The 27,244-nt window shown below is 46.3% G+C and overlaps 1 protein-coding gene across 4 annotated transcripts in view; it reads right to left on the bottom strand.

The window, feature by feature from the left end:
• Bap60 (Brahma-associated protein 60) overlaps positions 1 to 27,244 on the bottom strand; it is a 334,908-nt gene that overhangs the window by 287,160 nt on the left and 20,504 nt on the right. For 2 of the 4 annotated variants that reach the window (XM_065439899.1, XM_065439900.1), the window contains exon 2: positions 20,625 to 20,716. In XM_065439899.1, coding sequence (XP_065295971.1) covers positions 20,625 to 20,716 — 92 coding nt within the window. The other 2 variants (XM_065439898.1, XM_065439897.2) reach the window with 2 other exon arrangements.

Genomic DNA, 27,244 nt, shown 5'->3' with positions numbered 1-27,244 from the left:
TTGCGGCAGCACGCGTACGGGACCTTCTTTTTTTCGGGGGACTTCACGGTGCGCGGCCGCGCGCGTCCCTTTCAAAACATTTTGCGACTAATCTGCTAGGGCAGGGCGCATGCGCCATCGCGCCTTGGAACAGGCAGATTGCCCCTTCCCACGCTGGTTATGCTTCGGCGCGTAACAATCCTGTATCGAGGCGAAGCTGACTTTCGGGAACCGGCATTATGCAACGCGCCATGCTTTCAGAGCTTCGAAGCCAATCGCGAGGACCACAAATGCGGAGTCGGTGCCACTACAGACAGCGGCGAATTCTTTCAATGAAAAACACGGCGCCAAACGGCAAGAAGCTTAATAGCAAACGTTGAAGCCACTAGGTCTAGCGTTTGCCGCGGTGTCGCTACGGCTGCCAGCGGATTGCGGCGAGATAATCAAAACGGCGGCAGTAGGGGCTTTAATGCCGTTTTGGACCTGCAATCACAGCAAAAAGTCCAGAAAATCGGACGGCAAAGGGTTCTTGCATCTGAAAAGTCGGTCGTTGACTGTACACTGGCAACTCTTACAGCCAATGACACAGCGTCAAAGACGATTCGTTACGATCATTCTGTTACATGAGCCAGCATTATTTATTTAAAGATACCTCACAGGCCTCGAAGTGAGGCATTCAATAAGGGGTGCAGTGCATAGAAAATACATGGAACATATGACATCTATAAAACTGTAGCAGTTTGCATACTGCAACAGTAAGTGCAACCGAAGTGAAAAAGAATTACTTAGTTCACAATTCACTAGTAAAAAAAAATAATAACAATAACAAGGAATGAATCCCGCAGAGTATTTACAAAGAAGTCGTGTAATTAACAAAAAGAGAGTGCTAAACAGTATTAAAGATTTTTAAAAGTGACAAAATACACCAACGCGACACTATGACAGAATGGTAAACCATAGCGACATAACGGTGATAACGCGACAATAAGGTGTCAAACATAGTGCAAGTACAAGAAAGCATGGTGCAACAACCGTAATACCTCACATTTCTTTAGTCCTGTAGTCAGTCAGGACGTCACCCAGGGCCAGATTAAGAAAAATGGGGGCCCTGGGCTAATACGCATGAAGGCCCCCTTTCCCTATACTGACACCCCCTCCCCCCCACCTGTCGCCTGCTACACTACTGGAAATATGCCATGCTGCATTTTCATTCCACCAAATTAAAAAGAACGAAGTGCGATCAACGGGATTATTCTTATTGTTAGTATAAGGAAAACAACAAAACTTGCTTGAAACGCGTGCTGTTGTAAACACCAACACATATGTTCACTTTTTGATTAATCTGCATTCTGTTTTCAGCAAAAGCTAGGCTTTAAGGAAACATTTAATGCACTCAAGACGAACAAGAACGTAGAAAAGACAACACAGCTCAGATGTCGATCCTTCTGAAGCTAGGCTTTGTTTGCATCACTAAGTTTAATACCGTGAGGAGACGCATGGTTGTATCGAAAATATTCTTTATTAAAATTCAAGCAGCAGACTGCAGTAATCGTTATACACGTTACTCTATAAATATGCAATAGATATGTACAATACTTAAGGCAATACAAACAACATAAAAATGCACTAGAATACAGATGAACATTAGCAACTGTAATTACAAAATATTATTTGAAAATATTTTCGTTAAAGGTAAGACAAGCGAGGACGACACCAAATAAACGTGGCACTATCAAAAACAAAAATACAGTTCTTTATAAGCACGCTAAATATCACAAGAACAAACAAGACACGAACAACAAAGATTTGCATATCTTGAATTACACTGGTAAGCGTTTCATTCGCAACGTGGAGGCTGGGAGGCGACACAGCGAACTTATTGGAACTATTCATGTATAGCGCAAACAGTGCTCTTTTAAAATGGCATCTTTCGCGTCTTCGCTTTGGCAAAATCAGACATAGTCTGTTCGAAGGATAGATCGCGGAGGAGGTCACTTTCAATGGACATGATAGCAAGCGAGTTCACCTTGTCGTCAAGGAGGCTCGAACGAACGCGATTTTTTATCAGCGACAACTTGGAAAATGATCATTCTGTCTCACAGCTTGCCTCGGGTATGCTTGAGTACATTCGCAAAGCAATAGAAAGGTTCGGAAACAGATCAATAAGCTTTCTTTCGTGCAGCAACTTCATTATTCCCAGGGGACTCGTGTCCTGGCACACAGAGTTGTGCGGAAAGTTCGCAAACTGAATGACTTCAGCAGAAAATGCTGGCTCGAAATCATTTTTGTAGGTTTTCACTAACTTCTCAGCCTGCTGTGCTGAAGAGGCCTCGCTCCCAACTTCTGTCAGCAATTTTAAGAATCCGAACCTTTCACAGAGTTCAGTGTAGGCAGCCTTTCGCACTCGCAAAGCTGAGTCTAGACTGTCAAGCACAACATTGCAGGTCTCTGCGATAAACTTTTTTCTACCTCGTAGCACACTATCTTGCTCAAACGATGTGCTTACTCAAAACGATGCGTTTGCCGTCATCCTGATAACATTGATTGGAACTTAGCATTGCGTGCTCTCTTTGAAGGTATCAAGAAGAGGTCGCAAAGAATTAACAAAACCTTCTAGAGAGCTGAGCATGTCTACAGCAGTTGAAATGCCTAAGCCAGGTTTCTGCGCTCGTTTTGTCGAAGCGCTCAAAGATTTCACTCCAGAAAATCGCCATGAATGCAGTCTCTAGTTTTGTCATTTTCTTGAACAGAGAGTGCACTTCGTTCCTAGTGTCACGGTTTTCTTCCTCGTTCTTTGATATAGCTTCAAGGCAACACAAGACTGCATTGAAATTTTTCCGAATGGCCTTACCAGGGTGTCTACCAAGTTGACATTTCCAAATTCCCTGAGTTTTCCAGGTTTTCCCTGAGCACCTTTGCAAAATTCCCTGAATGAGTCGGAACTTTGTTTTATGTCAAGACAGGCTGGCACCATGTTGCTTGATGCTGTCACTCTCCAGTAAGCATGTTGAAACAAAAAAAGTGACTTAATCCAGTTTGAATAGTAAGGAGTAATACCTATTTTATTTAAAATGAACAGAAGGAAGCTGTTAGTAAAATTCGCAGCGAAAGAAATGGTAAAACCCATTCCAAATTGAGTCGAACATTTTCAAATACGAATGAAAAGGAGATGCATACATAAGTAAATATTTCTGAATATGAGCTATTTCTATCAACTGATAGCAAGCTCATCGGTATGAGGCCTGAACTTTGTCAGAACTAAGATTCTCTCTCAGCAGCTGAGAAGTCAACCTCAACTGTCCTACTCTCAGCCCGTACACAACATCTCAGTGTTGGGTTTCACTACTTTAAAGAGTTTATTTTGGTTCGGATGAGGAACACCTGTATTTCGGCATCAGCCAACACTGTTTTTTGAGCTCAAGCTCCCTCAAAAAGGCGGCGGCCCACTACCTTTCCCGTTAATTCCTCAGTGCGTCCATCCTTTCTGTTTTCATCGTCCTTCTGCCACGCTTTCACCCCATGGATCATTTGAAGCATCCTCTTGGTCAGTTGTACAGTCAACGTCCGATTTTTTTGGACTCCCTAGAGACCATAAAAACATTCCACAAATCGGGCAGTCCGAAAACAATGAAAGCATGACTAACTGCCCTTAGGGGCTAAAATTGCCATATGCACGTCCGAAAAAGCTTCTAAGGCCTGCCAGTACACTTATTAGGCATATCGGTGCTCGTACTGTGACAAAAGACGGGGGTGCGCGCGTGTATAATTAAGGAATACATTATGTGTCCCGTGACAATTGCCCCTTCCCACGCTTGTTATGCTTCACTGCGTACCGCTGCTATACTGAGGCGAAGCTAACTTTTGGAGACTGGCATTATGCAATGCACTGTGCTTTGCGAGCTTCGAAGCCTATTGCGAGGAATACAAAGGCAAAGTCGGTGCTATTGCTGACTGCAGTGAATTCTTTCAATGAAAAACACGGCACCACCCGACAAGAAGCTTAATAGCGAACGTAGAAGCAGCTAGGCCTAACGTTACCGCAGTGGTGGTTACGGCTGCCAGCGGATCTGCGTGCGAGAGTGCCGGTTCAAGGAGGCGAGATAATCAAAATGGCGGCAGTGGCGGCTTTGATTAATGCCATTTCAGACCTGCAGTCAGGGCAATATACATTGACTATATGGAGTACGTGGTGGTGCCGCAAAGCCATGCAGATTATCGGGTATGTCCGAAAAAGCGCCCGGAAAATCGGTCGTTAACTACTCTGGCAATACATTGTGCCGATGACACGGCGTCAATGACGATTCATTGTGATTCCTCTGTTACTGGAACCAGCATCAACACGACTTTCGTTCTTTTTCAATAAAGTTACAAATAATTTTCCTTGATAGAAGCACAAATTTCCCAAGTTTTTTCAGACTGTTCAAATTGCCTGAGAATTCCCGGTTTTCCCGGTTGGTAGACACCCTGTTTACATGACTTAGCGTGTCTTGACCACCTGGTCTCAGAGAGACTTTTCAAAAGAAGCTGCTGGCCAGTTCCGCCCATGCTGTCCAAAAGATACCTCCATTGCTTATGTGAGGCAAGAACACCTACAGTCTCTGAATTACAGTGAAAAACTTGACTGCCTCAAGGCAACTGTCAACACTACACGTGCCAACTAAGTTCAGTGAATGACCAGCACACGGGACATAGACTGCCGATTCGTTCAGGTGTTTGCTTTGAGCTTACAGTCCTTTGTATTTTCCTGGCATATTACTCGCATTATCATAAGCTTGGCCCCTACAATTATCAATTGAGATGCCATTGGTCGTCAAGAGGGACATCACGGTATCGAAAAGATACAAGCCAGCATGCGATTCAATTAGAACAAATCCAAGAAAGCATTTGTACACTTTCCCATTTAAATAGTATCGTAAAACAACTGACAGCTGATATACGTGAGTAAGGTCTGGAGTCAAATGAACAATTAAAGAGAATTCACTGAGCACGTGCTGGTGGGTGAGTTGGTTATGCATGATTATGAAAACGGCGCCAAATAAAACAACAGATGAAGGAAGGAGACACAAGACAACCACGTAGGCACACTAACAACTGAGTGTTTTATTTCTTGACATAGGAATATATAGCTGCTGTCAAGGATCAAAACAACAAGAAGAAACAGGGCTGTCTTCTGCATAGCACAACGAAGCCGCAATACAGAATAACTTCTAAGTGTCACCCCCAAGATACGCCAGTTCCTTTTTCGAAAGAGAAACTGAGGCTTCACTGATACAATCATCACCACGCTTCTTGATCTCAAGCACTTCCAATATCTCCCTTGTCAGTTGATCATCCGCTCTGTTCAAAACACAGGTTCTGGTTGTCTCGTGTCTCCTTCCTTCGTCTGTTGTTTTATTTGGCGCCGTCTTTGTAATCAATTAAAGAGAACTATTTTGCGCGTTTCACTCAGTCAATGAGGCATTCCTTGACAGCGTTTGCAATATGCTCAATAAATTCATCACAAATGGTTTTTGACAGATACGATGGGTGACCTTTTCCTTTGTTCCCGTAGCGTTTGATGTGCTCCTCTAGAAAGGGATCAAACTTGGCAATGGCCTCAAGCACTCCCATATAATGGCCCTTTCTCGGTGAACCAAAAATCTCCTCACTGCCCCTAAACGCTAGGTTGCGCTCAGCTAGAAGCTTAACTACAACGACTACGGGCTTCAATACCTCTGTCCAGTAAGCAGTCTCAGTGACAAGATGCTTAACCAGCTCCTTGTCAATTGTGCTGCTCGAGTTAGAGCGGGCGGGCCATGCTGCCATGTAGTTCCGTTGCTCGACGCAATTTTTATGTGCGCAAACCTTTTCTTCTGCTCTTTTCCAATCAGAAAAGCCGTGCGCGGTGAAAGAACTGGGGTTGCTTGAAATCGAAAATAGTTTGCACATGAAACAGTAAACAGGACCTTTGGACTCTGAGTACACTAACCAGTGTCGCTCATACGCCTCCCCATTTACAGCCTTTCGCACAAAAAGATGAGGTGACATATAGCGTTTTCGAGTTTCGTATTGCCTTTCAGAAGACGGAAAATCTTCAGCCCAATTTTGACAATACAATGGCCCTTTCTCTCAAGGCGTACACTATGAAAGCTGTCAGTAATAATGTCCGGCCACTTAGCAGGGTCATTTCGGAGAATCTCGCAATGTACCTCTTTCTGCGGGGGTGTCTGTACTTCTTTGTTGCCGCAACGAGAAGCTGTCTCATTGGTCCTCTGTAGGCACACTTTGTGGGTGGGAACATGATTATTTGAAGCCAAACTAACAGGAAACAAGTGAGTTGGTTCTTGGAGTGTTGTTTCCTGGTGCTCGTCAGTACAAGGAGGCTCATCGGGGAGGTTTGGTACCTGTTGATCAGCAGTAGTAGAAATCGGGCATAGCGGACCGGACATCTGCTGCTCTGTGGTAGGGGCCCGGCCGAGTAGCATAGACGTTGCTGACTCAGAAACAGGACAGGGCTCGGTTAGCGTCGGTTGCTCAGAAATATGGACGACTGAGGTTGGCACCGTTTTTACAGGATCCAGACAACCAAGATGAGTCAAACCTTGCTTCTTGCTGGGAAACCGTGGCGATGGAGTTGGCAAGTCCTCCACAGAAGCACAGTCAGTACTATTGGGAGTTTGACACGGACTCTGGGTAGAGTGATCGTACTGCTCTGCGGAAGCTGCATTCAGTGGTACTTTGTCATCTTTGGTAGCTTCTTTGCACGCTCTTCTCTTTCTAACTTCACCTTTCATTTAGACGCATCACACTTAGATGCTTCCGACCAAGCATTTTCGCATGAATGGATGCTAACTGTTCACTGGGCAATTCGTCAGTTCGACGCGACCGCAGGTGTCCAACGGTGGCCACCCCAATGACTGGAGCACGCTGCCTGGATCACATTACTAGAACAGCTTCAGTTTTAAAACTCCGCGCTGTTGCGCGGAACCGCCACCCGCCCGCGCCTTCGTGGCGCTGCAGTCGCGCCCAGCTTCACTTCCCTCACTAGCCGGCTACGCGGGCGGGCTGGACTAAGCACGCGGTGCAGCGCTGGTCTATTCTGTAGTTCGTTGTTGACAGCAAATTTCATCAAGCATGTCATCCGCGAAACTGTAGCCTTCGATGAGTTTGTTTAGGATATCAGCAGACGATGCCGACGTGCTGCGTACCTGGCTGCATAAGCGGTTATCGGAACGATGCCGACAGGTCCGCGCGCCACTTTTTCTGTGCTCCCAGCAATGCCACGCTTCGCTCCGCGTGGAACAGAGCGATTCCTCGTGCCGACCGGGAACTCTCTGCGAAATCTAAGGTGTGTGATTTACACTTTCATGAGCAGGACATATTGAAGTGTTATGTACATGTTATTAACGGACAAAGGGTTGAGATGCCACGAGGCAAGTGGACACTTGCCGAAGGTGCGGTGCCGAAAGTGTTCCCAAACATACCCTCGTACCTGTCGAAGCCGCCTGAAAAAAAACGCAAACGAAGAGAGGAGAACACTGGAAAAGCAGCTGGTCGCACCTTGTCACATTGAAGTGGCGGACAATGTGAAGACGCACAAGAAGCGCAGATCGTTTACAGCCAAGGCTCCAGTCTTGAAGCCTCGAAGGAAGTCACCCTAAGTGAAATGGAAAGCATACGGCTACCGTCTTTGTGGCGGACGCTTACTCTAGAGGACATAAATGGCAAATATGTCGTGTTTTTCACTCTCAAAACAGAAGAAAGGCTCCCTCAAATTGAAAAATGTGTTGCAGTGGGGACTGAGAATAGAGCTACGGCAAGTGCTTTCGGCCATGTGATCGCGGCGTTCAAGAACGTGTGTATCCGCACGTTGGATGACCTAGCGATTCTAATAGACAGAGTTGACGGGCTCAATGTCTGTCATGGGCTAGAAGCAGTAAACGGTACGAGCGCTCCACGCAGGTGCAAGGTGCTCACTTCTGAAGCGATGTGCAACCCGTGCAAAAAGAAAATGAAGGAGCAGGAAATTGAAATGGCTCAGAAGCGAAAAAGAGCGTCGCACAGACAAAAAAAGATAAAAAATCTTCAAAAGGAAGCAATAAGGGCTGCATCTGCACAAGTTTTTTTTATGACCGAGATAGACAAGCTAAAGAAGCATCTAGCAAGCCAACAGCCTATGGCTATCGAGGAGGCACTGAGCTCACTACCACAAGTTCAAAAACTTGCATTTCAGACCTCACTGCAGCAAGTGAAGGCAAAAGGTCCTCAAGGTGTTCGATACACAAGAATGTGGGTAATGAACTGTCTCCTGATTCGCATCGCAAGCCCGAAAGCTTACAACCTTCTGAGAAACACGAAGCTGCTTCCTCTTCCAACGACCAGCCGGCTAAACCAAATTCTTTCTGGTGTTCCTTGCGAGTACGGATACAATGAGGTTGCACTTGAGACAATCAAGGCCTTTTTCAAAGACGTACGTCCTATCGAGCGGTGCGGCACTCTTGTACAGTCAAACCTCGATATATCGAACACAGATATATCAAATTATTGCGTATATCGAACACTTTCTATATCACGTGGAAAATCGCATGCATTTTTTATTTTTTATTTCGAACAGGGCCGGATGTAAAATGGATATATCGAACTCCGCCGCCCCAGACCAAGTGCGCTCTGTTGACAGGAGGCGAGCTTTCCCGCAACACTCTCGAAGATAGCGGCGGCGCGATGGGCGTTCCAGACTGCTGCGTACGACAGCTCCCACATCGGTTGCGCCGAGGGCGCCATTTGAATGTAGCGGCGTACACACGGGGCAGCTTGGAGCCAGCCACGGCCGGTCTGCGCCAGTCTCGAGGGGAGCGCGCGCTCCCCGGCCGTGAGCCAGCCCGGCCGCCTCAATCATGCGCGCCCGCGCCCCCGCCGTGCGCGCATGATCGAGGCAGCCGTGGAGCCAGTTGGAGCACTTTGTCGGTGCTGAGCCACACAGCATGCGCATTGAGGACTTCGTTGGCAGTGACGACAGCACCATAACAGTGGCGGAGTTAGCACACGTGGAGATCGCGGCAGAAGTGACTGCTGAGCGACCAAACGAAGACGCTGCCAAAGCTGATCCAGCAAGCGCTGATGTTGCCCCGCTCCCGACTGCAACTGAGGCTGTAGCTGCTTTGGCCGTTGTACGCCGCTACTGCGGCGCAATAGAAGGCACTGGACCGTCTCTTGTGGACCATTTGGACTATGTTGAGGACGCCGTGGTCAAGCACGCGGTTGCCAATATGAAGCAGGCTACGTTGCTTCAGTACTTTCAGCGAACGAAATAAATACTTTGTTTGAAGCTTCATGTGAGTATCTATTGCGCCACGATTGGTTCATTGATTGATTTGTGCTAGTTTTTGATGCGTTTTCTACGTGATTTTATATATCGAATTCTGGCTATATCAAACTATTTTGCGATCACCACACTGTTCGATATTGACACGTGTACTTATCTTTATCGGGCGACCACGTTTAGCCGCCTAACAAATGTTATCGCACAGCGCGGGACGCGCTTGCATGTATCCGAACTTTCTGGAAAGTTATCGATGCTTCTATCCGCTGTCTGTTGTCGCCGAACCTTGTGTTATCTGATTTCATCACTTGACGCGAATGGTGTAGAACTTTGTAGAAGGCATGCGGGTCCCAACATTTAGTCTGGAACATTCGATGACTGCTGTATAAAAGCCGACGCGCTTGACCCGCAGATCAGATTTTCAACGATCGCCGACTGTGTTCGCCGCTATCGTTGTGCTTTAAGTGTAGCCTGTTTTGTGGGCACAGGTTCGCCCAATAAAAGCTAGTTTTGTCTTTCACAGTACTGCTACTGTGTTCTTTGACGTCACGACCACGTGACATCTGGACAACAGACAGCGGATAGAAGCATCGATAACTTTCCAGAAAGTTCGGATACATGCAAGCGCGTCCCGCGCTGTGCGATAACATTTGTTAGGCGGCTAAACGTGGTCGCCCGATAAAGATAAGTACACGTGTCAATATATCGAGGTTCGACTGTATTGGACGAAATCAAGCTACGGGAGTCGGTCGATTTCAACAAATCAACTTTGAACTTTGATGGGTTCATGAGCTTTGGGAGCCATTCAGAGGAGCAAGTTGCGGCTGATCATGCTCTAGTGATCATGTTCATACCACTTTTTCATAGGTGGGTGCAGCCAGTAGCCAGCTTTGCTACTAGAGGCGCTGCCCCAGGCTTTAAACTGGCCAAAATGGTTATGGAGTCTGTGCTGAAACTTGAGCGCTATGGCACTACCATCATAGCCGTCGGGAGTGACGGCGCTGGGAACAACAGGTCGATGTGGAGTCACCTTGGGATATCAGGCAAGCTGTCACAACCAGTCAACAAGTGTCCGCACCCGACCCTTGAAGACGGACGTTCTCTTCACTTCTTGTGCGACGTTCCACATATCGTCAAGTGTGTGAGGAACCACCTTTTGACCCACACGCATGGAAAGGTAATTAACATCCATTCAACTTTTGAAAAATCTGGCACCTGTGAAGGTTACTATGTTTTAGAATGGTAACGCTTGATTTTTGTTATATTCTTTGTAGGCTGGCTCTGACATGGTGAGCTTCGAGCACTACAGAAAGCTTCATGACACTGAGGAAAAAAAACAGCTAAAGGTTGTTCCAAGGCTGACGGCATCTCACGTTAATCCGAAGAAGCTCCAGAAGATGAACGTTCGCCTGGCAACACAGGTAGTACCTGGGTAGTACCATAGTGTGCCTTCTGCTTTGTATAGTTTTTTGCAGTTGCTGTCTTGGCACGTCAGCGGCAAAATAAATGTCTTGACATGTAGAATGTCCACTCTGATCACGGGTGTTAACCGAAATATTTTAGTAATAGTGAATGCTACTCTCAGCTCTTCAGCAGGAGCGTCGCTTTGGGCCTAAAGTTCTACCGGGAGCAACGAATGCCTGGCTTTGAAGGAACGGAAGGGACGGAGAGCTTCACAAGGCGGATGAATGACTTCTTTGATGCTTTAAATGCCAAGTGCCCAGCCGAAGGCATATGCAAGAATTCGCCCCAAATCAAGGTACAAGGAAGTTTTTATGCGCTCAGCGTGTCTACTACATTAAACAGATGGGTTACATGCCATTTTACTTTGTCATCCAGGTGATCATCGACTTCCTTGAAATGCTGAACTCAACAGAGAAGGAGAGTGTTAAGAATAACACAAAGCTGTTTGCCTCCCAAATGACGACCGAATCTCTTCAAGTGACACTAATGTCAGTCCTCGACGTTATCACTTGGCTACATGACAAGGGCGTCAGATACGTCTTGACTGCGAAACTTAACCAGGACCCGCTAGAGGTAACACTTATTTCTTTGTTTTGAAATAACTGTTCTCTTTAAAGCGAAGCTTTATATGCCTAGGCGAAATCGTATATGGCTAGGCGAAACCGCGTGTGAACAGAAAACTATCATCAGCAGGATTAGCTCGAGCATCGTTGTCGTCTTCCGCAGCTGGCTGCGTTGCCGTTCATCATTCCAGCGTAGAATTTCACTTCTCTTCTGTCGTCCTAATGTGGAGGCCGCGTTTAAGGGGGTATGAGCCATTGCTTAAGGGAGTATGAGCCACTCATTGTCTTACGTAACGGACAGATTTAATTTTGAAGAAATTTAATTTCGAAGAATCACAAGCGGCAAATGGCGGGCGAAGGCTGCTAAACACGCCGCCGAGTAAACTCGAGACATGGAACGCAAGCGACAACGGCGGACTACGGGCATACCGTCAGCGACGTCGTTCGCTCCATCGCAGCCCATTGTGTGTGTAACCTCATAATTGAAGAATACATTAATGTGCCCTCGGCCTTAACCCATTGATAAACACAGGGGTCGCACGTTTCACCTTCGCTGGTTAACCATCTTCACAGAGTGGAAGAGCGGACAATGTTTTTTTTTTTTTGGCTTGTGTGTTCAAAGACTGACCTCATCTTTCTTTTTGTAGCGCTTCTTTGGCGTGGTGAGAAGCTTCGGTGGGGATGAAGATCATCCTACAATAACGCACTTTGGCCAGATCTTCAGGCTCCTGAGCCTTTACACACCACTGAAGATGCAAATGAAAGGCAATTGCTCCGGTGATGCTGACCCGGTTCTTGTGACTGTGGAGGAGAGCCTAAGCACAAAGAAGTTGGAGGCGTTGTCCCGAAAAAAAGACCATCAGCGGAAGCTGGCCATGTTGATAAGCCAGATCGTCCTGCGGGAGGAGGTAGACAGTGACTCACCCCAACAAAGCGGCAGTCGCCCTTTTATTTCTGCAGCTGTTCTCCACTATCTTGGCGGCTACGTTGTTAAGAAGGCTACCAAGATGACGGACTGCAGTGACTGCCATGCGACTTTGGAAGTAGCATCAGACGTTCCACCTGCAGCCATTCTCACCGAACTTAGGTCATTTGTGCCTGGTGCTTTGAAGCACCCGTCTGGAGCCCTAACATCTATGCTGTCAGCCAATGAATATATTGTTACGTAGGAAGACACCGACGAAAAGCTATTTACAAGTATATTTACAAGGCAGTACGCCGCAGTTGACCAAGAGGCAACAGCCCGCGCTAGCTTCCAAACGTCGTCTTTGTTGTCTTCCTTCTCGGCGCTTTGTCATTGGGAATACTACCCCGTAGCACTACCCCCGGCGGCAAAAGCGCCGTCCCGGAGCGACTAAAGGCTGGACTCTGAAGCAGTGTAGTAGCTCTTGAGCCTACTGACGTGCACGACATCACTAGACGCCGGAGTAGATGACGAGGTTGAGCTCACAGGAGCGATTTCATAAGTCACAGGCGTCACCTGGCGAAGCACGCGGTAGGGCCCTGTGTATCGCGAAAGGAGCTTTTCGGAAAGTCCAACGTGACGACAGGGCGACCACAGGAGCACGAGTGCACCAGGTGAAAACTGTACGTCACGGTGGCGGGCGTTGTACTGACGCTGCTGCGTGGTTTGCGAGTCCGTCAGTCGAGCACGGGCAAGCTGGCGTGCATGATCGGCGAGGGCGATGGCGTCGCGCGCATACTCGGTTGTTGAGGTCGCAGCAGGAGGAAGTACCGTGTCAAGGGGCAAGGTCGGTTCGCGACCGTAGAGTAGATAAAATGGAGAAAACCCGGCGGTGTCGTGCCGGGAAGAATTGTAAGCAAAGGTGACGTAAGGAAGGGCAACGTCCCAGTCGTGGTGGTCCTTCGAAACGTACTTGGACAGCATGTCGGTAAGGGTACGGTTTAAGCGCTCTGTCAGGCCATTGGTTTGAGGATGGTATGAGGTAGTCAGCTTGTGTTGAATAGAGCAGGAACGCACAATGTCGGCGATAACTTTCGAGAGCAAGTTACGACCGCGGTCAGTAAGCAGCTGTCGCGGGGCGCCATGCACTAAGATAATGTCACGCAAGAGAAAGTCCGCGACGTCAGTGGCGTAACTGGTAGGTAGAGCCCGCGTGATAGCGTATCGGGTGGCGTAATCAGTTGCGACGGCTACCCATTTGTTCTCAGAGGATGACGTGGGAAAGGGACCGAGGAGGTCTAATCCAACACGAAAAAACGGTTCCACAGGGACGGCGATCGGCTGGAGATGACCGGAAGGTAGCACCTGAGGCGTTTTCCGACGCTGGCAGGGATCACAGGCAGCAACATAGCGTCGGACGGAGCGAGCAAGACCAGGCCAATAGAAGCGGCGGCGGACGCGGTCGTACGTGCGGGTTACGCCAAGATGTCCTGCAGTGGGTGCGTCATGCATCTGAAAGAGCACAGTCTGTCGTAGATGTTTTGGCACGACAAGAAGAAGATCAGGGCCATCAGGGAGGAAGCTCCTTCGGTACAGAATGCCGCCCTGGAGGACATATCGGCGAACGGATGCGTCGGTAGGTGTAGAGCGCAGACGCTCGATGAGTACTCGCAGCGATAGGTCTCGGTACTGCTCATCGGCGATGTTAGCGAAGGCAGACACAGAGAAAATGCCGTCGGCGGTACTACTGTCGGCGTCGTCAGGCTCGTCGACCGGGTAGCGAGACAGGCAGTCAGCGTCCTTGTGTAGTCGGCCAGATTTGTAGGTGACAGCGAACGAATATTCTTGGAGGCGTAAGGCCCAGCGACCAAGTCTTCCTGAAGGGTCGTTCAATGAGCATAACCAACAAAGCGCGTGATGGTCTGTGATAACGGAAAAGGGTCGGCCATATAAGTATGGGCGGAACTTCGCAACCGCCCAAACTAGGGCCAGACACTCACGCTCAGTGATGGAATAGTTGCGCTCCGCGGGCGAGAGGAGCCTGCTGGCGTAAGCGATAACATGGTCGTGGCCACGCTGGCGTTGTGCCAGTACTGCGCCAATTCCGTGACCGCTGGCATCAGTACGGACTTCGGTAGGCGCAGAAGGATCAAAATGGGCCAGAACGGGAGGCGTTGTGAGAAGATCGATGAGAAGCGAGAATGCAGAGGCCTCATTAGCGCCTCACTGGAAAGGGGCGTCTTTTTTCAAAAGCTCGGTTAGTGGTCGTGCTATGGCCGCGAAATATTTGACGAAACGGCGGAAGTATGAGCAAAGGCCGATGAAGCTGCGCACATCCTTGACACACTTCGGAACAGGGAAGTGCGTAACAGCGTGGATCTTGCCTGGGTCCGGTTGCACTCCGTTCGCGTCAACGAGATGTCCAAGGACGGTAATCTGGCGACGGCCGAATTGGCACTTCGATGCGTTGAGTTGCAGACCGGCTCGCCGAAAAACGTCCAGGACTACTGAGAGGCGCTCGAGGTGCGTAGCGAATGTTGGGGAGAATACTATAACGTCGTCCAAGTAGCACAGGCACGTGGACCATTTGAAACCGTGAAGAAGGGAGTCCATCATGCGTTCAAAAGTGGCAGGAGCGTTACATAGGCCGAACGGCATCACCTTGAATTGATAAAGACCGTCGGGTGTTACAAAGGCAGTCTTCTCGCGGTCGAGATCGTCCACGGCAATCTGCCAATAGCCGGAGCGAAGGTCAATAGAGGAGAAATAGCGAGCACCGTGGAGGCAGTCAAGGGCGTCATCAATCCGAGGTAGGGGATACACGTCCTTTTTGGTAACCCTGATAAGGTGCCGATAATCCACGCAAAAGCGCCATGAGCCATCCTTCTTTTTTACGAGCACAACCGGTGACGCCCATGGACTACAGGACGGTTCAATAATGTTCTTGGCAAGCATTTTGCGAACTTCGGTGTGAATCACTTGACGCTCAGTCGGTGATACTCGATACGGGCGGCGATGAACGGGAGGGGCATCTCTGGGGCAACCCCGCACCTCCACCAAATATGTTACGTAGGAAGACACCGACGAAAAGCTATTTACAAGTATATTTACAAGGCAGTACGCCGCAGTTGACCAAGAGGCAACAGCCCGCGCTAGCTTCCAAACGTCGTCTTTGTCGTCTTCCTTCTCGGCGCTTTGTCATTGGGAATGCTACCCCGTAGCAATATTATAGAACGGCAAACAAAGCCAAACAAGGTGTTTGGTGACCTGTTCTGGGCCATCTTGGAAGAGCTGTCAGAGCATACGCTTAGTCGTGTTGGGTGCCCCTTGCACTTTCAGGAAGTGAGTGCACGCATCATTAAATTTTATTTAGTCACGCGCATGAATTTTTATGCAAGGTTCCTGGAGCAGCGGCAGGGATCTAGTCTTGAAGTAAAGGCAGCGAGGAAACGGGCCAAGCTGCTGTAGCTGGAGTTGGTTTCCACGTCGGCGCAAATCATTTGCCCAGGTTATGTCATTTGTAACAGCGTCAGTATTAGCTATATATGTGGGCCATACAGATTTTTTTACTTGATTTTCTTTAATAAAGCATTCATAAAAAAATAAAATATGGTTGATAAGAAAACTGTGCTGTTATTTTTGTGGATAATAAATTTGGTCTCGCTAGTTGGCATATAACTGCCTCAGACCAAAGTGTTAATTAAGGACGTAAAAGCAGTGAGGAAACGTGCCAAGCTGCTCTAGGTTAGAAGTAAACTGTGTGAAATGTTAAGACAACAGGAAGAAACATTTAGAAACGCAGCTTCTGCGCTTCGCTGTATGTGTTTCTTCCTTTCGTGCAGTTGACCCTTCTTTTAGTATGAACCAACTCGACCGATAAATCTTATTGCTGTAGGTGGATGCCGCTTTGTCATGGTATCACTAATTCGGACAAAGGGGAATGCCAGCGAGCGTGAAACACGCGCAAACTGCCAGTCTGCACGAGCTCAAGGCTGCGGCGAGGCGTCTTCACTGGAGCGCGATGGAACGGCGCTGCCATCTGGCGGCTGTCACAGAAGTGGCGACAGCGGCTGTAAGCGTGTGGGCGGAGAGTTTTACAACTGAAGCTAGTCTAGTAACGTTAGCCTGGATGGTCCGTGGCTGGCCGAGAGTGGTACGTCTCCCGGGAGCTCTTCAGCGGGCGAGCTTAGGGCCGATTTACGCTCGAGCCGCCCATCGCCACAAGCCGCACCGCACGCGTGCGGTCGTGCAAAAGATTGCACGTATCAAACACTTGTGCACAAATTTCGGTTTACAATGTCTAAGGTATACACTGTGCTCACAGTGTAAATGGTAATTTGTGCACAAGTGCTGGATGCGTACAATTTTTCGCGCGACCGCAAGCGTGCGGTGCGGCTTGTGGCGGTGGGCGGCTCAAGCGTAAATCGGCCCTTATGCAAGCTTAACTGGCGGCTCGGGGCTGAATCGCAGCCCGCGATCAACTTCCTTTTATAGACGCGCGCCGCGTCTGTCTGTTACTAGTGCCAAAGCAGGCGTTCACATACGCATAGAGTTCTCTGTACGAATTCCGCCCTCAGTACAAACTCACTCCTTCTCCCGTTCCGGTCTCGTCTTCCTATTGGTTAGGAGCAATCGTCTGTTCTGGTAGGTTCTCAATTTTTCTTTCGCCCCGTCAACGCCGAGCGCGAGAACGAAGAGGAGAGGGCGACTCCTAGTGCGGGTGAAGTTACGCGCCCTCCGTCGCCTCTGAGTCATCTTTTTGTACTCCTTTCTGGAAAGTTCGGCGGCCAGTCTGACTTACTTAGCCACTAGGCAGGAATGGGCCCTGGAGAAAGGCCTTTGTGTCCAGCTCTCCAACTTCCGCCTTCACTCCTCCACAACCCTAGCCAGAACAGTGAACATTCCATGCCCCACGGCACGCGAACAAAAGCACATGTGACGTCTTTTTTCCTTTCCTGCCTAGACTCTGCCATCAGACTCATCATCATCTGCTATCAGACTCATCCTCCCCCGCCCAAATTACCATCACGGTAAAGAAAAACCAAATGGGAGGCACTGTTGAGTACTGCAGCACATCCATTCTATGAGAAGGACAGCCGCGGAACTATCTGAGAGGTGGAGGGTGGCGTGGTGGTGACGAGGGGCAAGGAAGATTTAGGTCCTCATCCCACATTACATGTTTTAGGTGTTTCCCCCTTGCCCCTCCTCTCCAGACAGCACTGGACAGAGGGACTGACAGGAAACCACGAAAACTCTTCCAAGCAAACACACCTCGCTTCGTAAGAGGACCCCGGCGGCGTGGCGGGGGATTCCTGTTTTTGCAGCTCGACAAGCTCTCCCCAAATAATCAGGCTAAACACATGCTGCTACATTAGGCGGGAGGCCCCGTCTGCTCGTTCTGGTTTTCTCGCTTCATACATGGCGTTCGAAGTTACGTTGCCCATGGTTCCATATACTAAGCAGGTTAGAATAAATGGGCCCCCTTCTCCTTAAAAAGGCCCTTACCCCCCCCCCCCCCCTTAATCTAGTGCTGCCGTCACCGCGACCTTCGGTCCCTTTCAATAAAATTATGGCTAATTTTCCCTGATAGAAGCACAAATTCTTTAAGTTTTTCTTGATTGTTTCCAGACTACTTGAACTCCCTCAGAATTGCCGGTTTTTCCAGTTTTCCCGGTTGGTAGACACCTTGCAAATATTAATCCAATGTGTACCGTTAGAATGCCATCCCAGAAACCTTGCAGCATTCGTTTCGCACCAAGAAAAGACTTCGTTTCAGAGAAAGTTGTGACTGAAGGTGCCGCATTTCTCCAGCTAGTGAGGCTGCATGCATCATCACCATTCTAACTGCCACTGGTAAGATGGCTTCAAGTGTGGGTATCGTGGTTTGTTGCATAAAATGAGTACCCGACCCGAGTTAGTATGACTATCAACACTAGTACAGCACTATGCAGTACCGAGACTACCAAAATGTAAGAGTATGAGCAGCATGGAGTCAAGCTAAAATGAAACCTTTTAACCATCTGCTTCATTGTCAAGGGCAACACCAATGAGTACTTCTAAAAATCGAATAGAAGTGGACAAGTACAATTTTTCTTCTATGCTGTAATGCAATGCAATCAATAATCCTTTTATTATCAGTTGTTCAATAGCAGTCAGAATTATAATTAGGCATTATGATATCTCGGCTCATTAGAATACCTCGAACTTTCTTCTTGAGCTTTCACGAAACAGCTTCATTTGCGGCTTCAGTACAGCACCACGTATCCCGCCCACCTAGTGTTTCCGCCACCACATTTGCTCCTTGCAAACGTGCTGCGATACCTTATGCTACTAGGGGGGCCTTAGCCCGTATACTTCATTCTTTTGATGTGCACATTGCACATGTGCCAGTGGAAAAGCTGAAAAACATGCTTGTAAATGTGAAAGACAAGTTTCCGAAAGAAAGGTATTCAGGTGTTGTGTATAACATTCCCTGTGCAGACTGTAGTTACGTTTACATCGGCGAGATGGGCAATTTTCAAAGGGTTATCAAGGAACACTGTCATGATGCGAAAAAACAAAAAATTTCTTCTAACACTCTTGCTGAGCATTCTGTAACAGAAGGACGTGATACTGACTGGGGCAGGGTGCGTGTGCTAGCCACTGAAAGTAATCTAACCTCGCGTTTGCATCTCAAGTCATTACTAATCCAAACTACTGATACTACGCGGAACCGCAATGACAGCAGCTCTCCTTCCATTTATGCCCGCTGTTTACGCCATCTATGCACACGTACATAATCGTCTCGCCCCTTTTGTTTACTTTCATTGTGAACAAGGATCCCATTGGGAGCCGAAACGACTTGGTTTCTTTTCTTTTAATGTTTTTTGGTCGGCGTCCGTTTTATCATTGTCTATCTCGGGCGAGTACAAAAATGTCCCAGTAGGGTTGCAAATCGTGTCCTACATTTACCTCAATTTCTAGCTTACTAAAGCTTGGCTTGATGTGAGCCTCTAGTAGTATTCCCAATAAAAACACAGGGGAAACCACTGAGGCCCGTGTGACATCCCTTGCCTATTCTAGTGGGTATAAATGGCATGAGCAGCAGAAGGCAGTTGCCAGACTGATGTGTGGGTGTACAGCTTTCAAAATTGCTTCAGGTCTACTCTACTCCACTCTGACAGTGTGATTTTGCTTGGCTCCCGAGATTGTAGTATTCAGCTGTTGCGAAAGCATCTTATCTCAAATCTACAATGTTGCTGCACATCCTCAGACAAATGGGGCAGGCGATTGAAAGCAAAAGAAGGCTTCATGTTTGTTCCATTATTTAGGGTTAAGGTGTGGACTACCAGCACCCAGAGTGCCGACTGGTATTAGCTCACCTAGGGCACTGATACGAGAGCGTAAGTGCCAGAAAGCTGTGTCCAAGTAATGATACCAACATGACTCTGTATTGAATAGTACAACGAGAAATTATTACTGTTGACAGTCCTAGGTAAGTTGGCACAAATTTGTTGGTGTGATCAAATGCACAACAAGTTGAGGCACATGGATATTACAATAACTTTTTTACCTTGGTTAGTGTTTGTCCTGTTTTTCTTCAAAGAAAAAGAAGGTGCATGCTCACAAGAGCACACTTCCAACCAAGTTCGCTCAAAGTACTCGACAGCTAGAGTGTTGCAATTGCTACTCAGAAATTTAAGTCACAACAAAGCAATGGCATAATTCACTACTGTATTGCATTGGACAAGTTGAAGCAAGAGAAGCAAAAGGAATAAAGAGCAACGCAATTGCTTATTTTGCGTTTAGAATCGGTGACTAACACTCTGCTCTCTTCCTGCCCTGATACACCTCCCTACAATCTTAGTGCCACCACTATTGTTCTGACAAGCTGCACTGCAGGGCAGCATAACGTATCTCTGAAGGTATTTCAGCCGGTTTCTTTATTCTTGCACGTATCAAAATTCGGTTGTTTGCTCATTCCATGTAACAAATGGTAGTACTTGACTGATGTACATCTTGTTCCGGCTTCGCACTATTGGCTAGTTGCTCGTAGCTCTTCAGAGCAACAAGCAATAATTCTAGGTTTCCAGAACCACGCAATCAAGCGATCGGTAGCACTTGACGGATGTACATCTTGCTCCGGCTTTGCACTATTGGCTAGTTGCTCGTAGCTCTTCAGAGCAACGAGCAATGAATTCTAGGTTTCCAGAACCAAGCAAGTGAGTGATCGGTTTGCACAATGGCCTGTTTAGTCGCTCGAAGCCATCGCTGTCACGCACAAAATCGCTCTCAAGGGTTTGGGCTTCTCATGTTGTTGCTTCTTAGTTCATATCAGTGGTCATAAATATTACCATGAGTGAGCACTGAACTTTAATAAGGGCCAAGTCACATAAGGTAATCTTGCAATCACTAAGAATGACTAAGCAAAGCTTGCCTGGGGGCACTGCAGCTGCTGGCATTCCACCCATGGGCAGTGGACCTGGAGGGGGTGTGGCCACATGCGCTGGATAGCCACTGCGGTTCATCCTGCAACACACGCCAGTTCAGCTGGTAAGCACAAGGGCCCATGCACAGCAGCAATGAAGCAGCTACTCTCCAGTGCCAGCAACTGCGCAACCCTCACTCCAACTTTGTTGGCACGGGAAGAATGTGCTCAGAAGTATAGCTCAGTATTCCAACACTACAACACTTCTCTCTCGTCCAAACTTTCTTTCCTGGCTGTGACATTCGCTTGCACTTCCCAGTTTCTCACTTCAAGCAGCCAGGCGAAAGACTGTTCCAAGTCACCAGAGCAAGTGGAAGAATGGCCATGCATAGAGAACAGCGCCTGAAATGCCCATAGAAAGATCCAATTCAAGACACAACCATCAGGGGAGCTCCAAGAAACATCCACTGTTCAGTAGACACAGCAGGAGCTTACAATCATCACTGCAAAGCAACATTCTGGTGACACAACCATGCCAGCACACGCCATAATACAGACAGAATGCCAGCAGAAAGGGAGTGGGCACACCAGCTTTTGTCAGCTGTTCACTGTGTGGAACACAATGTGGGCTTGGTGGAACCAACAACAACAGGATGTTCAAAATGCGCTCTGCTTATATATTTCAGGCCTTGCTGCTCTCGGTCACCAGAGTGAGCACGCACACGTGTGTGAATGGTGAAAGAGTGCTAACCAACGCAGGATCGACAAGCAAGCTTGAACGTCGTTCTACCAACTCTGTTAACATGAACCTCGCTGCGCATGCCATAACCGTGAGCGGCATCACGTCATCGAAGAGTACAGCTATAAGGAGAATGCCCTGCAACCGAATCTTCAGTGGGCTTGGTGGAGCCAACAACAGGACGTTCAAATGCGCTCTGCTTATATATTTCAGGTTAGTTATCCTTGTACCTGCAGAGACAATGATAGGTGTCTATTTGTTCTTCCAAGCCCACGCACACTGCTCTCCATCGTATGTGATTGCATTCATGTCTGCAAATTATTACTGTGTGGGGATGTTGAAGAAAATCCCGGTCCTAGCAGTGCTGAGATGCTCAAAAAATTGTTCTCAGATCAAGAGGCTCTTCGTAGCGACTTGAAGGAAGTGAAATTGAAACTTACTGAAAGTGAAAAAATTCTGAACAAATTCGGCGCGCGTCTAGAGAAAGTCGAGAATAAACTGAAGGAAGTGAGCGTAAATGCTGGTACCATTGATAGTATAAATGATCATGTCATGAGACTTCGAAACACTATCATGCATCAACAAAGTAAGCTTACTGCACTGGAGGACCGAAATCGTCGAAATAACTTGATTGTCTTTGGAATTACGGAGGGGCCGAATGAATCTGAAGAGGTACTTCGCCGCAAACTTATAAATGAAATTTTGTAATAGACTTGGAATAAATTGCGAATCGGTAGCTAGAATTCACCGGCTTGGCAAATCCTCGTCAAACCGCCCGGTTATTCTTTATGTTCAGGACTATCTTGAGAAACAGAAGGTGCTCAGCAGATCTGGAAATTTAAAAGGGACGAAAATTTTTATCCAATATGTTTACTCTTTGGAAACCCTAAGAAAAAAAAAAAACAGCAATGGCAAACTACGAAACACGAGAAAACGGGAAAGAAAGTGTCACTCATAAATGATTAACTTCACATTAGAAAAACGCTTTACGTATGGGATGATGCATTTTCCACGTGTGTTCCAGTTCTAGCTGCTGACAGCAAGGCATCTGAATCCTAGCGATCACAGATCTCTCACAAATTTTTGTGCATCTTTCTTTGAATGCCAGGAGCATTGTCAAAAAAATAAACTTGAAATTTTGTTACTTACTTACAACCCTGACTTAGTGGTTTTGACTGAAGCCTGGTTAAATGAAAACATTTGTGATAGGGAAATTATTCCGCCTGGTTTTAGCATATATTGACGCGATTGTGATTCACGTGGTGGGGGAATTGCAGTGATTGCTAGGTCTGGTATAAATGTTCATGTCATGCAACAGGTCGAAGATCATGAGAGCTTGTTTCTAAACATGAAAACAAATAAGTTGTCGTTTGTACTCTGTGCGGTTTACAGGGCACCTGATGCTGATGTGTCTTTTCTTCCTAGAGTGTGTGATCAATTGGTCAAGTTTTGCATACGAAATATCACAATAACAGGAGACTTCAACTTGCCATCCATAAACTGGAAACATTTGGCGTACGGTGAATGCACTAATACGGATGCTATTCTTGATATAACGCTTGCTTTGAATGTTGAACAAATTGTATGTGATTTTACTAGAGAGCAAGCGCTCCTGGACCTTTCTTTTTTCATCAGTGAATCTTTCTCTAAATGTACTACGTATTGCCGTTGAGCCGGGTATTTCAGACCATAAATTGTTGTTTTGCACCTGGTCGTGCCCCAGGGACGCCAGATACAGTCGGTCTAGTGCGACAAATCAGAGATTTTGAACGAAGTGATGATACCTCAACAATTGATTATTTAGAAAAAACACTAGTTATTGATGCTCATTCTGGGAATGTTCATGACCTATGGTGTCATCTTAAACAAGTAGTGTCATCCTGTACTAGAAACTTTATACCTATGAGGAAGGCTTGTAAAATTGCAAGAATCCGTGGGAAAAGACGGGGAATGCGGTAGAGGGAAATTCAAGACAATGAGAAAAACGTGAAGAACGCCTTGAAGAAGACAAGCAATGCCTTGAAGAAGGCAAGTCCACTTGTCGAAACGTTGGCTCCTGCATTCACTTTGTTCACATTTTGCTCATCAAGAATTTGCGGGTTAGTCGTGAAATCATCCACATTAAACGTAAACTAAAACGATTGAGAAAAAAACAAAATATGTGTAAGAAAACCCTCATGGAACTGGGGAATAAATTGGCAATTAAGGTGCACCAAGCAAAGCATAATTACTTCACTTTTTCACTTGCAGAATTTCTCAGAACTGATCCATCAAAATTTTGGCGTTACCTCGGAAAGACAAATGAGTCTATTCAAAAAATTTCAGTAAATGATCACCTTGTCGAAAACACAGCTGATATAGCTCACGCATTTAATGTATATTTTCATAGTGTTTTTTCCCCTAATGACTACTACAGCATACATAAGGAGCTTTCGAAGACAGATGTACCAGTGATAACTAGCGAGGGTGTTCTATCTATGCTACGTAAATTGAACGAGAAAAAAAGCGCAGGTAAGGATGGTATCCCTAATGCATTCATGAAACGCTTTGCAGCGCAGATTGCAGACTACTTGGCAAATCTTTTTCAGCTTTCTTTAACCACTAGTGAGCTTCCTGATGACTGGAAGGTAGCACGCATTGTACCAATTTTTAAGGGCGACAACCTTAACATAACAAATTATAGGCCTGTGTCAATAATATCTACTTGTTCGAAACTTATGGAACACGTCATAGGTGGATATATAAGGTCTTTCATGTTTAATAATAAAGTTTTGTCTTCTTATCAACACGGATTTACCAAGGGAAGATCTACTATGACTCAGTTACTCACCCCTGTACATGATTTTATAATCGCATTGGACCACTCCGGGCAAATGGATGCATTCTTTATAGACTTTAGCAAGGCGTTTGACAAGGTGTCGCATACGAAACTAATACATAAGTTGAGATTAACTGGCCTTCCCATCTACTTAGTGAAATGGGTTGAAGCATACTTGCATAGTAGAAAACAATTTGTTGTAGTGGATGAGTGTGCATCTGATATGCTCCCTGTTTCTTCTGGTGTGCCTCAGGGCAGTGTACTCGGACCTTTGCTGTTCTTGGCTTATGTAAATGATCTCATTGAATTTTTGTCTGATACAGTGTGTATAAAATTATTTGCTGATGACTGTGCTATATACAAGGAGATATTGTGCGAGAGTGATGATGTTGTATTGCAGGACCAATTGTTCCAGATTGAGAAGTGTCGAACTCAGGATATGGAAATTAATGTGCAAAAGACAGTCTTACAGTTACACGGAAATTACAGGCTAGTTATTATTCCTATAGTATCTGTAACCAAGAAATAGCAAAGGTCACAAGCTACAAGTATTTAGGCGTTACACTTACTTCTAAGTTATTGTGGTCAGGTCGTGTTTCAGATATATGTGCATCAGCATTTAATAAGTTGTGTTTCGTAAGAAGGAAACTAAACAAAGCTCCAGCAAAGTTAAAGTTACTAGCGTACAATACTTACATAAGGTCGAAATCAGAATACGCTTCCGTAATTTCGGATCCCGAAACTAAACAGGATATATATAAACTTGAGATGTTGCAAAGAAAATCAATCCGATCCATTTTTGGTAAATATAGAAGGTGTGACTCCCCTACTAAACTTACGCAAAGACCATGGGATTACAACATTACAGGTACGTCGAAAATATGCTCGGATAGTGTTCTTGCATAACATGTTGAAAGGTAAATCTTACATGTCCATACCTTAATATTTAAAACTCTTAGACACCAGAAAGACTCGACACAATCATGACCATGCACTGAAACCGATATTTGCTAAAACCAATGCATTTAAACACAGTTTCTTAAACACAATTTCAGACTGGAACGCTCTTCCTAAAACCATTTTTAAGGAGGTTGATTTTCAAACTGCACTGGAAAAATTGTTCTACTTTATTTTCTTTTGTTACCAAGTACATATATGTGTAGTGATGTAACCCTGTTTCATTGTTAAAGGCATTATTCATTTGTAATCCCGATTTGTACTAATTATGTTTTCATTTCACACTCCTGCTTGGGCCTGTCATGGCCTGCAGTATTCTGAAATAAATAAAATAAATAAAAAACTAGCCAATGCTCATGCCTCTTTGGAATACAGTAATTTGGGCAACTTAATGGTGCAGCTAAGGGATGTTCATTAGGTACTTTAGAGATGTGCCTGTGCTAAGTTTGCAATGTAGTCACTGCCAATTTGTACTGAAAAGCTGCGTTAATCACCAAAGGCTGTAAATGAGACAACTGTTGATAAGTTGACTGACACAGTCATGTGACAAATGCTTTTCCTTATTCTGAAGTTTAAGAAGGAAATAAGACAGATGGAAAAGATGCTAGACTAACCCCTGAGGTTTAATGAAATAGTACGACCACACGCAGGAATGAAGAAAAAAAACCCTACCACATATGCATAGTACATCCACCTCCTTCATTGAGATAACTTGCTTCATCATCATCACCCTGGTTACGCCCACTGCAGGGCAAAGGCCTCTCCCATACTTCTCCAAGAACCCCGGTCACGTACTAATTGTCACCATGTCGTCCCTGCAAACTTCTTAATCTCATCCACCCACCTAACTTTCTGCTGCCCCCTGCTACGCTTCCCTTCCCTTGGAATCCGGTCCGAAACCCTTAATGACCATAGGTTATCTTCCCTCCTCATTACATGTCCTGCCCATGCACGTTTCTTTTTTTTTTTATTTCAACTACGATGTCATTAACTCGTGTTTGTTCCTTCACCCAATCTGTTCTTTTCTTATCCCTTAAGTTACACCCATCATTCTTCTTTCCATAGCTCGTTGCGTCGTCGTCAATTTAAGAAAAACCCTTTTCGTAAGCCTCCAGGTTTCTGCCCCGTAGGTGAGTACTGGTAAGACACAGCTATTATACACTTTTCTCTTGAGGGATAATGGCAACCTGCTGGTCATGATCTGAGAATGCCTGCCAAACGCACCCCAGCCCATTATTATTCTTCTGATTATTTCACTCTCATGATCCAGGTCCACCGTCACTACCTGCCATAAGTAGATGTATGCCCTTACCACTTCCAGTGCCTCGCTACCTATTGTAAATTGCTGTTCTCTTCCGAGACTGTTAAACATTAGTTTTCTGTAGATTAATTTTTAGACCCACTCCTCTACTTTGCCTTTCCAGGTCAGTAAGCATGCATTGCAATTGGTCCCCTGAGTTACTAAGCAAGGCAATATCATCAGCGAATCCCAAGTTACTAAGGTATTCTCCATTAACTTTTATCCCCAATTCTTCCCAATCCATGTCTCTGAATACCTCCTGTAGACACGCTGTGAATAGCATTGGCGAGATCGTATCTCCCTGCCTGACGCCTTTCTTTATTGAGATTTTGTTGCTTTCTTTATGGAGGACTACGGTGGCTGTGGAGCCGCTATGGATGTCTTTCAGTATCTTTACATACAGCTCGTCTACACCCTGATTCCGTAATGCCTCTATGACTGCTGAGGTTTTGACAGAATCAAACGCTTTCTCGTATTCAATGAAAGCTATATATAAGGCTTGGTTATATTCCGCACATTTCTCTATCACCTAATTGATAGTGTGAATATGGTCTATTGTTGAGTAGCCTTTACGGAATCCTGCCTGGTCCTTTGCTTGACAGAAGTCTAAGGTGTTCCTGATTCTATTTGTGATTACCTTAGTAAATAGTTTGTAGGCAACTGACAGTAAGCTGATCGGTCTATAATTTTTCAAGTCTTTGGCATCCCCTTTCTTATGGATTAGGATTATGTTAGTGTTCTTCCAAGATTCCGGTACGCTTGAGGTCATGAAGCATTGCGTATAAAGGGTGGCCAGTTTCTCTAGAACAATCTAC

The sequence above is a fragment of the Dermacentor albipictus genome, chromosome 1 (genome assembly GCF_038994185.2).
Source record: "Dermacentor albipictus isolate Rhodes 1998 colony chromosome 1, USDA_Dalb.pri_finalv2, whole genome shotgun sequence".
Classification (NCBI taxonomy): domain Eukaryota; kingdom Metazoa; phylum Arthropoda; class Arachnida; order Ixodida; family Ixodidae; genus Dermacentor; species Dermacentor albipictus.
Note: the sequence above shows the minus strand (reverse complement) of the source record. Positions and strands in the feature narration are given on the sequence as shown.